General features: G+C 37.2%; 1 protein-coding gene across 15 annotated transcripts in view; it reads left to right on the forward strand.

The window, feature by feature from the left end:
* Positions 1–15,052, forward strand: part of SCAPER (S-phase cyclin A associated protein in the ER) — a 356,135-nt gene that overhangs the window by 285,893 nt on the left and 55,190 nt on the right. For all 15 annotated transcript variants that reach the window (XM_043523924.1, XM_043523925.1, XM_043523930.1 and 12 more), the window contains 2 exons: positions 2,235–2,464; positions 9,442–9,597. In XM_043523924.1, coding sequence (XP_043379859.1) covers positions 2,235–2,464; positions 9,442–9,597 — 386 coding nt within the window. The remainder of the gene's footprint in view (positions 1–2,234; positions 2,465–9,441; positions 9,598–15,052) is intronic.

Below are 15,052 nucleotides of genomic sequence, written 5' to 3' on the forward strand. Positions count from 1 at the left end.
GGATTTCCAAACAGATCATATTCTTTCAATCATTTCAATGCCACAATCCCTTTGCCTTTTTCCTGAACTCTGATTTGATGTGCTTGGCCTTTGAGATGCTTGCTTCTACACGTTAATTCAAAAATTACACAGGAAGTATCTTTACTTTCTGATGGTGAGGTAGGTTTTTACCAAAAGCCTGTCCATGGTAGCTACAGGTTTATCCGTACTTAAAATGACGATTCATGTGAATAATGACACAATCCAAGCAGTGATACAGACATGTCTGTATATTCTTCTGGGTCTATTGAGTAGAATGGAGAAATCTTCATTCATTTTAGTTTCTTACTTCCATAGTGACAGGCCTCTACCCACAGCATCAGCATCATCCCCAGAAAAGCATTTTGAGGGTATTCAAAGAAGAGATGAGCATTAAGTGTCAAGATTGGCACCAGGATTACAGGCAAAAGAGGCAGATATGTATCAAGGAAGGAGATACAGATGTATCTGAGAATGTTTCTCTTGCCTAAGAAGAGCACTTCTCTCTCTGATATGTTTAGCTTATTTGTGTATTCAATTTTGTGAGTCATTCATCTGGCATTGGCAGTTTCCCTTCATCTAATCTGAAGAATGCAGATAATGCTAGAAAGTTTAGAAGCTATTTTACACTAGCTTCAATATAGCCTTTAAGAGCAGCTTGTGTGTAGGACTGAGTTATTCTTAGACTTTCCATTAGCCATTCACTTATTAGGAGAAACAAATTCTCTAGAGAACTCTCTTTCAACTCTGTGAAGTGGGACCAATATGAGTGGTGTAACTCAACAATGGGCATGCTTGCTAGGGCCAGCCGAAGATTAATCTACTTGCATTGAGATCAACAGCAAATGGTACTGGTTTTGTGCTAAGCTAGGCAGAAGCTAAAGAGCACTATTGGATTCCTTCTTGCTGACTGGAAAATTTATTTCCTCATCCACAAGGTACTTTTCAGTTGAGACAAGAATGAGGCCACCTGTGGCTCTGGCTTGTGTTGCCTACATCTGCTGCTCAGATCTTCTAATATCCTTTTCCAAAGGGTTAGGTAGTGCAGCCTCCTGATTCTAATTTTTTTTCCTGACACTGGTTCTGAGTTCCATCCTTGTCAATAACCTTTTCATCTGTTTTTTTCTTTAGGCTCCAAAGTTCTTCTGGGACAACAATTTCACAAAAAAACAAATATTTAGGGTGCACTCAGTTTTTACATTAAAATAGAGTCTTTCAATCATTTCTGGTGCCTCTTTGTTACTCCTGGAGAAAAGTCCATAGCAGATTTGATCTTGATATTTGATCATTCACATAGATTACTAAGTGTGTTGCATTTTCTATCAAAAGGCTCGCTTGTATGTACCATATAAGAAAGACTCAAGTCATTCTCTACTAGCCATCCCCCATCAATTTTGTTAAATATACACTCATCACTATTGTCGTAGCATTCTTCTTTCTGGGCAAGGAGAGGTGGGTGGCATTATCACTGTAGAATATCAATACTTTTGCAAAGTCAGGCAGATGGATCATCAGAGTAGCAAAAGGTACAGTTTCCTCAAAGGAGCACTGGTGATGCCTCTGTAACATTCCAAGCTTCATGCAGCCTGAGAAGCAAAAGATCAGACCCAAAGATTTAATATGGGTCTTTCACATGATAAAACAAGGTACTAATCGAGGAGTCAGTGAGCCATCCAATTAGTTTGTTTACTTTATAATTTATTAGTTATATTGAAAATATTTTTGTTTTTGCCAGTGAATCATCATAAGACCTTATCTATACATAATAATTAATAATAATATGTTTATATAGTTAGTTAAGTACTCCCTTTCTATAAGGTTTCTCTTTTAAGTTCATATACACTGAATTCTATTTAGGAATTCCTTCATTTTTATCCATTAGGACACATTCTACACATGCATTTTGCACGCATTATAATTGTTAGAGGTTTCAAATGGCATTCACTGGAAATGGAAGATGGAGAAATGTAATCTTATAGCAATCTGCCTAATAAAGGATGCAGTATTGCATTTTAATGTTCATCAATAATGCTGGAATATTGTTTCCTCTGTCATTATTTATGGTTCTAATGCATGTTTGTGTATTCCATCGGGCTTTTATGATTGTTTCACTACATGCATTAATTAAAAATATATTCTTAGGAGAACGACAATAGTCTCTTTAGTTGAATTTTACATATTTTATGGAAATGTGTGTATTGTATCTCTTTATGCAGGTTTGTGTTCCAGATGAATATAATGCAATATTAGGAAGAAGTGCAAATAAGCAAGTATTTGAAGGCTTAACAACTGGGCTTCTCAGAATCATTGCTGTGGTCTTTAGGTGTCTGATTTCCAGTCTACCAGATGTAAACAATCAGCCCACTGCACCCAAAATAATACAAGAAGTGAAAAACAAGCCCTCAAAAGTTGAGGCCTTTAACACCAGGGTTCAGGACCTGATCAGGTAAAAACTGATGAAATATCTTTAAACTTTTTTTTTATTTTAGTAAAAGGAAATTGCAGAAACTAGCAATGGTAATAAGCTCCTCTGAACCCTAACTCAATAAGACTAACACCTATGTATGGTTCAGAAGACCACTCAAAGGCTATATATATGTTTTCAAGCAAAAATGCTCTTTCAGAAAACTATGGGACAAATTCTGACCTCAAATATACATGTACACTGAAGTCCATAGAGATTTGTGCCTTTATCTAAGTGAAAAATTTGGCCCTGTGATTGTCCAACTTTCTCTTCTGATGTGGAGAAGTTCCCCAACTCTCTCCCCAACCACAAAATACCTCCTTATTGACACAGGAGTAAGTAAAATTTACTGCAATAATATCACTGTCAATAAACATAGAATAAAGGCAACTAATGTACAGAAAGTCAGAACAAATTTTCATGGAGAATATAAAATATTCTCCAAATTATAATAAATCTCTTTTTGAAAAATGCTACTATTTGCTCTTAATTGCTGCTCTTGATTATTGTTTCTATATGTTAAGTACTCGCTACAGTACAGAAAGAAGGAAAGTGGTAGGACTTTCCATAGCTTTCTTTCATGTATGAATTATTCCTGTATTTGCTAGTAATTTACATTATACACTTTAGCATTTGTCTTTTATTCCCTGTAGAAATTTGTGTCTCTCAGCGATGTCTGAAATGTCTTCTTTTTTCTTCTTCTTTCTTCTTCTTTTTTTTTTTTTAATCATGTAGGCTTAAAGCACCTCACAGGATCAGTCCACTAGTTTGTTTAACTGTGTTGGATTAACACTGCCAGAATTCTGCCTTTGCATATACATGTTTCCTTTATGTCAGTGGGAATCCTTGTATTATTTGATTGATTGTTCTTTGTGACATTTTTTCTTAAATAAAGGTGACCAGAATTTTGCACAGTAAAAGGTCCTCTAGTCCATAGTTAGCAACTCTGTGTACGGATCCTTACATTATTTTTATATAATATTTTTTGATTCCCAACAGTATACAAAACACAACATAAGCACAGTCCCTGGCTATAAGAGTTTACAGTATAAAAACAGACACAGATAAGACAATAGGAGACTTAGAGATCAATAGTGTTGCTTTTCTTTTTTAATATACAGTATGATTTGCCTTTCTTTTACTGGGCAAAAGCACTGAAGTCCCATATTTATCTCTTTTAATACTGACTATACAATCGTTACAGGTACAATACATTGTTCTTCATTGAACTTTTTGTTCTTACTGTCATCACTTCATATTTATCTACATTTACTTTCAAAAGTTCCTGATTCATCCACACACAGAGTCTATCCATGTTATTCTGAACTATCCTGCCCTTCTTCTTTCTGTTGATTCACACATTCTTTCTTAGTATTATTAGCAAGTTTCATCACAATGCTATATGTTCGTTCTTCTAAGTCATTAAATAAAGTGTTCTAATTAGTCCTAATATTAATCCTTGTTGCACTCAACTACTCACCTCCTTCCATCTTGGGTAGTCATTATTCCTAATTTCTTCTCTTTGATATCTAAGGAATTCTTTACTTACTCAGGACACTCCCTTAGTGAACTTTAACAGGATTAGCCTTTGGTATGTTACTATATAAAAAGCTGTTTTAGAACCCACTCCTGCCAGGTGGCAAGCACTCTCAATTCTCACTGTTTTCAGTGGGAGTCAAGGACAGATAGGGTTGGACCCTTAATAATTAGATAGCATTGGAGTAAGCTAAGGACATTATTTAATTCCATTTTACTTTTTCAGCTCTATGAGGTACGCCAGGTGTGATCATCTTTTTGAAAATCCAGGCTGATTATTGACTAGCCTCAATTAAACCATAACATTCTTGATGTCTCGCTAGGTAGTCCCTGGTTACTGGTTTCATTATGTCCCCCTCAGGTCTGTACTTTTCTAGATCTTCATAAATCTCTTCTCAGATCATAGTGTTGCATTAGTCTCCTCCAAGTCCAGTACCTTTTATGTTTCCATAGAGGTTTCAGATCAATTTGCTAATGGGTATCCTATCTCTTTCTCTTTTGGAATAGACCCTGTGTGGGCCTAGATTTTAACAGTCTACAGATCTTCTAATTTCATGGTTTCTTCTTCTGCCAAGACCCTGATTTCTTCTTATATTTTTTTCTCCCTTGGGGAATTTGTTCTGAGCATCTGTCTTTTAACCTTTTTTGTGAGCACATGAGGCAAAGGATACATTTAATTTTTCATTAAGGCCTACCTCTTTAGTTAATAAATTACCTTTTTCATCTCACAGAGCCTGCTTGTCTCCACCACTGACCTCTTGTTCCTTATGCACTTGAAAAAATTGTGATTTATCTTAAACTCTTCATATGCAATTTTGTTTTCATTCTCCTCTTCAATATTTTTTCAGTTTTAGTACACTTTACTTTAATGTGTGTTCGTGGCAGACTTTCTCTATACCTTGCATTTTATATATGATATTTCATAATATAACTCTTTCTCACCCTTAATTACTCTTTACACTTCCTTGTTCATCTCCACTGACCTTTTTTACACCTAGTATATTTATTGGCACACACAACATTTGGGTCGACAATAATTTATCTTTCTGCACTTTCCTTTTGCTTTTTATTTCCTTGCCCTCAGTTGTTTTATCCTATTTAATTTCAGTAATCATTTCTCTTTTTTCTCATAATTCCATGTGCTAAAACACAAATATGTACATATTTACACATACATATTTGTGTGTGTGGGGGGGGTAGGTATAAATATATACCCACACAAACCATATTTTAGGATGGTTGGTATCACCGTCTATTATTACTAAGGTTGCCTGACACATCCCAATATAAGACCCTGCTTTAAATTGCTTATAACTGTGCCATACTTGAACCATTTGGGTTGAAATTTTCCATACCAGGTATCTGTCACATGCTGAATTGTTCTGGAAAATTTCAGCCCAAATGGTTCGGCCATTTCCAAGAAAGTGGTATGGGGAAAATATGTTGTTTTGACCATGTTAAAATATTCTGGCAACCTTTTCTTTGGGAAGTTCTGGTGCCCCCTTCCTTTGGTGCAGCGACTTGAAATTTGGCAGGTGCGCAACCTTTGAAAAATTGTAGCTTGCCCATGCTCTATAGCAGCTTGCTAGAACTTTGCAGCTTAATTCTCTGAACATTCTGTCTGCACTGGGCATGCCCCAGCCTGAGGCAACAGGGGACTGAGCAGGACGTTCCCTGTAGTTGCCGCTCTGGGCTGCTGGGGCTGTGCCAGAGCTGGGCACCAGAACAAAGAGTAGGAGAGCCTGTCTCGCCTGTTCTCTTAAAGCCCCCTCTACTGATGGGCAGGAAGAGAGGAGAAAGCTGCCTGAATGGAAAGCAAAGGGACAAGAGCCAGACCTGGGGGATTCTGGCATTTTAAAGCTTTTGAAACCTTAATAATGTTTTTTAACATAGTTTGTGTGTGTTACATAAATGCGCATACACACACACTATAGATTATATAGAATGACCCCGTTTTTAATTTCAGTTCAGTCATAATGTCATATATCACTATCAAAGGCATACAATGTTTTCTCATCTTTACATCGGTGATTTTGTTCTTTCTGTTTCTCAGAATGAAGTGAGTAATTGCTTGCTTGCTTTCCTTTTACATTTTAGGAACATAGAATTTGTGATGTCAAATCAGGCCATTGATCTGTTTAATCAGAAATCTTACCTCCTGCAATAGTTAATCCCTCAGGATGCAAAGGAAGCCATAGAAATAAAAAATACACCTACTTACTTGTGCAATGCTTAACATAAGGGGGAAAATTCTTTTCTGACTCCTGCAGATCTTTTCTCACCCTGAAGGATGAGAATTGATTGTCGTTAGGTTAGCCTACATAGCTACAAACGATGTTAATACTTATGTAATTATCCAGCCCTTTATAAAATCCAGCCACAGTGTTTAACTCAATGACCTTCTGTGACACTGAATTCCACAGGTTGATTATACACAGTCAGTACTAGTTTTTACTTTTGTTGGTTCTGTTCAAAGACTTCATAGATTAAATCACTCAGGTACTTTGTTCTTGAATGTATCACTTCATTTAGTGTTTCCTAGGTACTTGAAATATCTCATTATTATTTTTCTTTTTACAACTCTTTTTGGGTTTGTTATTTTCTACAGATTAGTTATTTGAGAAGTTACGTGTAGCAAGTTTCTAGTCTACCTGTTTTCTTTCACTTGAACCCAGACAGACTCTCAGCTGCCCATAGTTTCTTTAAGGTCTTCCTGTTTTATATGAACTTTACCAAGTTTTTTTCTTGCTCCTTGTCCTGTGTCCTATCCATTGAGCAATGCTGCCTCCTTAAACCATAGATGTACTATTAGACTATACTATTAAAGTTTCCCACAAGTAGGGTAGGCACCCCAGAAACCTCATGGACAGTGAATATACATGATATATATAGCATTCAAAGGGTTAATCCAGCTGCTCCGCTTTTTTCTTATCCTAAATCTTTGGCTTTCTATTTTTAGCAATTAACCATCAGAAAGTATCTACTTCACTAAATCCAGAATCCCACCACCTGCCATTTCTATGTCATTCTCATTCTTTACTGTTCATTAGTTTAGTGTCTTAACTAGGGTAGGAAATTGACATTTCTCTTGCAAAATGCTGGTTTATGAACTGGTTTTGCAAATGAAGTAATGTCCTAAATATATAAAAATTATCAAGAATGTTTTTATGCCACTACAGGAGTTGAATACTTACAAAAGCATGGCAAAGATAACATAAGAGAGCAAAGTAAATACTTTTTTTAGTCTTAAACCCCTTGTACTTACATTTTATAATAAGTGCATTTTAAAACTTTTTTTTTAAGCCTGGTATACTGTTGACTGATAAAAATCTAAGAGGACAGCTGTAGGAGGAAGGCAAAACAAACAGTTGTCATAGATACCAGTGACCTCTAAAACTTTATTGTTCGCATGTAGCCCCTCCCCCTTCCCAAACAGGTTTTCAAAGAGTGTGAAATTTCAGGATGTTGTATTCTCCCCATATCTGAATGAGAGGGTGGGAGGTCTGCTTATTGATATTTTGTACTGCACTGACATCTGAAACGGACAGGGCCAAGCACAGGCATACCCCAGAGCTAAGAAGATACATGAGAATCAGACTAGGCCCTTCACCTGGGGCACTTTAAGGGATCTGATTCTAACAGGGGAATGAAAGGCATGGTGACAGAGTAATAGTGCAATTAGGAAAAAGGAGAGGAGTGGGTGTTTTAAATTAGCCACAAACAGATAAATTAATATTATTAAGAGTCTTTCACCTCCTCGCCACTTTATCATGTTTCCTTTTGGAGATATTTAAACTAAGATGTTTGACTAAAAAAAAGTTTCAGTGAAAATATTTGCAACTCTATGGGAAAAGTTAATGTGCACTGCATAAGCAGCATCAACTAACTGCAACGCAGTCTGTGTACCACGAGAGCAGCTAGGCTGAGCAGAGATACTGGAACTACTCTACCATGGCAAAAATTTCTAACTAAAAGGAAAAGGGGAGGGAAAGCAAAGCTTTGTAACTCTACTCAGCTGTGTGCTTAGTTCCTGTGGGGGGAGAGTGCTTTATATCTCTCTTGTTGCCCCCAAAGCCCATTAAGGAATGGCACAAATAGACTGGGAAGAGTTTCCTCCATTTCTTCTCTGTCAGAACTATTATAGCTTACAGCACGTTGCATCAAGGTTGGGCAGTAAACTAAAGGGGAGATGGAGGGATCCTTGGAGTGCCAATAAGAACATAGAGATTTCCTTGAAGAAAAAGGAAGAATAACATTGACCAGAAAATGTGTACCTTTGATAATCATTTGTCATTATTAACTTCAGTTCATCTCCTGTTCATCTCCTTCCCCTCCTGCTGCTCAGAGATAGACAGCTCTCAGCATTTTAAACATCTAACTCCCTAGCTATCTTCTTGGTATTTGCCTACCAATGTTGGAGAGCATGTTTATGACCTGTATGGTGAACGTCAATTGCTTAGATCAGAAATCTACAAGACATCTAATACTTACAACTTTTCACAAACTTACCTGAACAGTCAAGTGTAACTAATAATCTTCAGTCTTTTTTTAATAAGATTTTAAATGGTCTTTTAATACTGCAATGAGATTCCTACTTTGTACACAATGAACTTTTATTCATAATTACTTATATTGTTTCCAGTAGCTGTCTGTCAGCTGTGTGAACTTTGGAAAAAAGTCTTGATTTCTAGCCCTGCAGCTCTTGGGGAGGGGGTTTAAGAGTGAGGTGATATATCTGGGGAGATGATCTGGGGAGCAGCACTTTGAATGGAGTGGAAGGAGGCAAGATGGCAGCAGCTGCAGCCAGAAATGATGAGATATGAGATGATCAGGGCCTGGACCAGAGTTTTAGCTACCACAATAAAAAAAAGTCATCTAACCGTAGAAAGCTGTTATCTAATTGTTATTTGTTAGTCAGTTAATTGTTGCCTATAAAAAAAAAAAAAAGAGTATATACAGTAGTCATTGCTGGTTTATGTTGTAATAAGATTGCATCTGGATAACATCATCTCATTCTTGTGTTGTTGTGTTCTGGGAACTTTTTCTCTTCATGTTAAAAAAAAATCATACTACTGCAAAAATATAGAGATTATTATAAATCATTTAACTATGGCAAAATTCCACTGTCCTTCTAAGAGTCTTGTAAAATAAACATATTCATTCATCTTACTTGTAAAATATAACAGAAATTACCCTAAGATAGACAGATCTCTTAACAAAAACTTCTATAACTATAGAGGGCCAAATCTAAGATTATTGCAGTTTGAGCTACTTTATTTAACCTTTTATATTTGTATATTTGTGAATTCAAAACCTGTTTTTTATTCAAGTTGACACTGATAATGATAATACTAAAAAAAAAAATTCATTGAAACTGGCAGGGTGCCATATCTTAATGCAATGTTTTTTCCCTCCATTTCTAGTTATGTGGTGAATATAGGATTGATAGACAAATTATGCTGCTGTTTCCTCTCCGTCCAAGGTCCTGTTGATGACAATTCAAAAATAGCTACTTTTCTGCAAAATGCTACAGCAGTGTTACATGGAATGTGTCAGCTCTGTTTTGCTGTCAATGGAAGGTAAGTGTGCTTGCTATTATCATTTCTGATTTGCTCTTTCACCTTTTCTTTAAGCATCTGAAAAGCAGCAACCTTTGTGGCCACAAGTATATCCTTCTGATGTGGAACTGAAAAGTCTAGGTGAAGTTCTAGAGTAGAACTGTTTTTAGTTTAACCAGGGTTGGTAAAGATGCTGGTATCAAAAGTTCACTGTGTCCACATTTTGGCTGTACAACTATATTCAGTTATCTGCAACCATCCTAATAGTAAGTAATTTATCCGAATTACAAACTTTGTCTCCTTTACTCATCATCGTAGAAAATGTTTCATCACTAGTAATTTTAAGTAATCAGTCCTGAGGGTTTCAATATATGTTTTCTTAGCAGCTAAACTCAACTGTTAAGAAATTTATTTCTTGTATGGTCTAATTCAGTCTTTGTACTTTAAAATTCCAAATGCAAGAAGGAAGTGATTTTTTTTTTTGTAAGGTACTCATTCAGTGGAATTCATCCTGCAGGACAGTAGGGATTTTAAAGGTTCAGGATTGTACAGGATCATTTGAATAATGAATTTTACTTGTAAAATAAATACATTGGCCACATAATAAATAAGCTAGATTTTAGGTTACACTTAAATTTTTATAAGGGGAGTGATGAAAGGAGCAAATGCTTGTTTTCCTTTATCATTGTAGAATATTTTTAAAACATTCTTGTTAACCAATGTTATGCAATTATTTTGTTAATAACATGGGGAAAAGTTAACCATAGCATGCAAACGTAGATAAGGAAGAAGAGAAAAAAAACAACAACATTGATGCAGGGGGAACTTAATTCCTGAAAGGGAAAGGTAACATTAGTCATGAAAAACAAACATGAGTCAGTAAAACACAAAATATGGAACAAAGCTCTAGGTGGCTGTAATTTCTGATAAGTAGGAGTCCCAGGACCAAGAAAAAGGGCTGTAACTGCAAATATCATTCCATAAAGACCATCGAGACTTAATGAAATTTGTCTTCTGGTCTCTTCCTGTGGGCTGCCAAGTTGTCATTTTGCACTTTCAACACAATATTGCCAAAAGTCAAATAGATACTAAAGAATCACCCTTCTCTTAGCAAAAAAATTACTCTAGCCACAAGAGTAAGTGACATACTATTTGGAATTTCTAAAGCAGGCATATCCTTCCCAAAAAGAATTAGAAAATACTGTATCTTAGAATAGTGGGAAGCTATGCAAATAACTAACTTTCAGGAAAATATGTACCTTGTAGCAGGTCCAGAACATCAAGTAGATGAGATATCATAGTTTCCAAAACATCCTGTGATATGTATAAAAGATCAGCTGTTGAAAATATTAATAATCGTCTCAAATGTGTGTCTTTTTTCTGATAATTAGGTACTATGGCTTGATCTCTTACACCAGCAGTTCTCAACCAGGGGTCCGAAGCCCCTTGGGGGTCTGCGAGCAGGTTTCAGGCGATCTGCCAAGCAGGGCAAGACTCACTGAGGGCCAGGGCAGAAAGCCAAAGGCCCAGTGTCTCAAGCCCTGCCAACTGGGCCTCAAGCTGAAGCCTGAGCAGCTTAGCTTCACGAGGCCCCCTGTGGCGTGGGGCACTGGGCAAATGCCCTGCTTGCTACCAGGCTGGCTTTTACATGCAGAAAAACAGTTGTGGCACATGTGGGCCGTGGAGCTTTTATAGCATGTTAGGGGGGCTGCAGAAACAAAAAGGTTGAGAACCCCTGTCTTACACCAAAGAAATCAATGGGAATGGGTTGGGAACTTCCTACCTGAGAGACCGTCGCTGTCCTCATGTCATACCATAGGTACATCTACTCTACACTGCATGTTTTTTCGATGGTGTGTAGAGTACATACACAAGTAGCCCCTGTATAAGGGTATAAATAACAGTGTAAACAGTGAGGCAAGGCTTGGGCAAATATAATACAGACATGCTGAAGGGTGTGGATATGTACCCGAGTACATACCCTACACAGTTCTTTACTCACCCAAGCCATGCCTTCTCATCTACACTGCTGTTTTTTGCTGTGTAGTGTCCCATTGCTTCCCTGCAGCAGGAGCCTTTCCCTGCTGCAGGAAGAGTCTCTGGCAGAGGTCAATTGGGTACTTCAGGACCATGGAGCTTTGATCCTGTATCAGATCATGGGTCACTTGACGTGTCACTATATACAAATGCAAAAAATGCTTAACCTTTATATGAGATCTTTGTATTTAAAATTTCTCACTTTCAAGTAGCAGTGCTAAATATAATATAAAATAATCATGTGAACAAGGGTTATTGAAATCACATGCTAATTTTGAGCCATAACAGTGTGTGTGGACTAAAACCAACATAATAATATACAGTATTCGTAATGAGATCAGTCATGGAAAGGTTCAGGTTAATATGAATTTTTTTCCAGAAAGTTTTGACTATATCCAAGCAGGTTTTTATCGTGACCATTGTTATACAACCTTATATAGCTATAACTATAGCATTCATAGTAGTAACCATTAGTACAAATTCAGGGTTTTAAAAAAATTTATTATACTTTTAATATATGGTACATAATACTTGAATATTTATTTAATATATATATTATCAATATTGGAGTCATTTTAGATTGGTTTGAACATTGTGCCAATGTATACTTGTGTATGGTGTTATTTTGCAGTATAAGAACCTAAATACAATATAATAGAGTATTAGAATCATAGACTTTAAGGACAGAAGGGACCATTATGATCGTCTAGTCTGACCTCCTGCACAACGCAGGCCATAGAATCTCACCCACTCACTCCTGTAACAAACCCCTAACCTATGTCTGAGCTATTGAAGTCCTTAAATCGTGGTTTACAGACTTCAAGGTGCAGAGAATCCTCCAGCAGGCATCCCGTGCCCCACGCTGCAGAGGAAGGTGAAAAAACTCCAGGGCCTCTGCCAATCTGCCCAGGAGGAAAATTCCTTCCCAACCCCAAATATGGCCATCAGGTAAACCCTGAGCGTGTGGGCAAGACTCACCAGCCAGACACCCAGGAAAGCATTCTCTGTACTAACTCAGATCCCACCCCATCTAACATCCCATCACAGACCATTGGGCATATTTACCACTAATAGTCAAAGATCAATTAATTGCCAAAATTAGGCTATCCCATCATACCATCCCCTCCATAAATTTATCAAGCTTAGTCTTGAAGCCAGATATGTTTTTTGCCCCCACTGCTCTCCTTGGAAGGCTGTTCCAGAACTTCACTCCTCTGATGGTTAGAAACCTTTGTCTAATTTCAAGTCTAAACTTCCTGATGGCCAGTTTGTATCCATTAGTTCCTGTGTCCACATTGGTACTGAGCTTAAATAATTCCTCTCCCTCCATGGTATTTATCCCTCTGATAAAGTTATAGAGAGCAATCATATCTCCCCTCAGCCTTCTTTTGGTTAGGCTAAACAAGCCAAGCTCTTTGAGACTTGTTTCATAAGACAGGCTTTCCATTCCTTGGATCATCCTAGTCGCCCTTCTATGTACCTGTTCCAGTTTGAATTCATCCTTCTTAAACATGGGAGACCAGAACTGCACACAATATTCCAGGTGAGGTCTCACTAGTGCCTTATATAACGGTACCAACACCTCCTTATCTCTACTGGAAATACCTCGCCTGATGCATCCCAAGTCCACATTAGCTTTTTCACAGCCATATCACATTGGCGGCTCATAGTCATCCTGTGATCAACCAATACTCCGAGGTCCTTCTCCTCCTCTGTTACTTCCAAGTGATACGTCCGCAGCTTGTAACCAAAATTCTTGTTGTTAATCCCTAAATGCATGAACTTGCACCCTTCACTATTACATTTCATACTATTACTCCAGTTTACAAGGTCATTCAGATCTTCCTGTATGATATCCCGGTCCTTCTCTGTATTGGCAATGCCTCCCAGCTTTGTGTCATCTGCAAACTTTATTAGCACGTTCCCACTTTTTGTGCCAAGGTCAGTAATAAAAAGATTAAATAAGATTGGTCCCAAAACTGATCCCTGAGGAACTCCACTAGTAACCTCCTTCCAGCATGACAGTTTACCTTTCAGTGTGAACCACTGTAGTCTCCCCTTTAACCAGTTCTTTATGCACCTTTCAATTTTCCTGTTGATCCCCATCTTTTCCAATTTAGCTAATAATACCCCATGTGGAACCGTATCAAATGCCTTACTGAAATCGAGATAAGTTAGATCCACTGCATTTCCTTTGTCTAAAAAATCTGTTACCTTCTCAAAGAAGGAGATCAGGTTGGTTTGGCACGATCTACCTTTTGTAAAACCATGTTGGATTTTGTCCCAATTACCATTGACCTCAATGTCCTTAACTACTTTCTCCTTCAAAATTTTTTCCAAGACCTTGCGTACTTTGTTACTACTGTTACTACTGTAGAGTAGCCATGTTAGTCTGTATCAGCAAAAACAACAAGGAGTCCTTGTGGCACCTTAGAGACTAACAAATTTATTTGGGCATAAGCTTTTGTGGGCTAAAACCCACTTCATCAGATGCATGGAGTGGAAAATACAGTAGGCAGGTATAAATACACCCCACTTGATGGTAAAATAACTAAAATCAGCTTTTCCTTACGCTCTCAGGAGAAAATTGTGCATGTTGGAAGAGAAAGGTAGGAGTAACTTTTTTTAGGGCAAAATGCTGTCATCAGTCCACTAATCAAGTAGCCGAATGGTATTTCAGGAAGGTTTGCAGTAGTCCACAGAGTGCCAGGAAAGTCTCTTCCGGTTGTGGTACTATTTAAAATACTTAAATTACCAAGGAATCTCCAGATTCAATTGTGTATATCGTGTACCAGTGTCTGAGGCCAGGCGGGGTCTCGGAATGTAAATATGGGTTGTCGTTATGAGCTGCCTTTTGGACAGATGTTTCTTTTTCATACTCCTATTTCCATCCCAGATTTTAAAGCAATAGTTTCTTTTCCCCCCTGCTGTATTGAACAGTCCTAAATAAAATACAGCAGTTTTGTTTTCTTGGTAAATCAGACATTGTGCATTGACACTATATGATCTTAAGATGCTCTATGCATTGTGTTTGGAAAAATCGTGCTCAGTTTATCTTATTCTTGGAAGTTGAAAAGCAACTATTGATCAATCTTTTCAATAGTTAATCAATATAGTAATTATAACTATAAAATACAATATTTTATATATACTGGATGAAATTTTAAGCCTAGGTGCCTAAAGTTAGGCACCTAAATCCGTATTTAGGTGTGTAAATAAAAGTGCTAAGCACCTGAAGCTTCCTTTGTCTTCAGTGGGGTTTGGTAATGCTCAGTACTTTTGAAAATTAGGCTGGCTATATTTGGTGTTGAAAGATTTAGGAGCCAATTTTGAGTTTGAAAATTTTGGCTATTGTAATTATTTATCTAGTAGTTAACGTTGCTTTTCTCATTGCTCCAGCTACCCTTAAACAAAGTTGAAAGCCAAGTTAGTTTTAAAA

Source organism: Chelonia mydas, chromosome 10 (genome assembly GCF_015237465.2).
Source record: "Chelonia mydas isolate rCheMyd1 chromosome 10, rCheMyd1.pri.v2, whole genome shotgun sequence".
Classification (NCBI taxonomy): Eukaryota; Metazoa; Chordata; order Testudines; family Cheloniidae; genus Chelonia; species Chelonia mydas.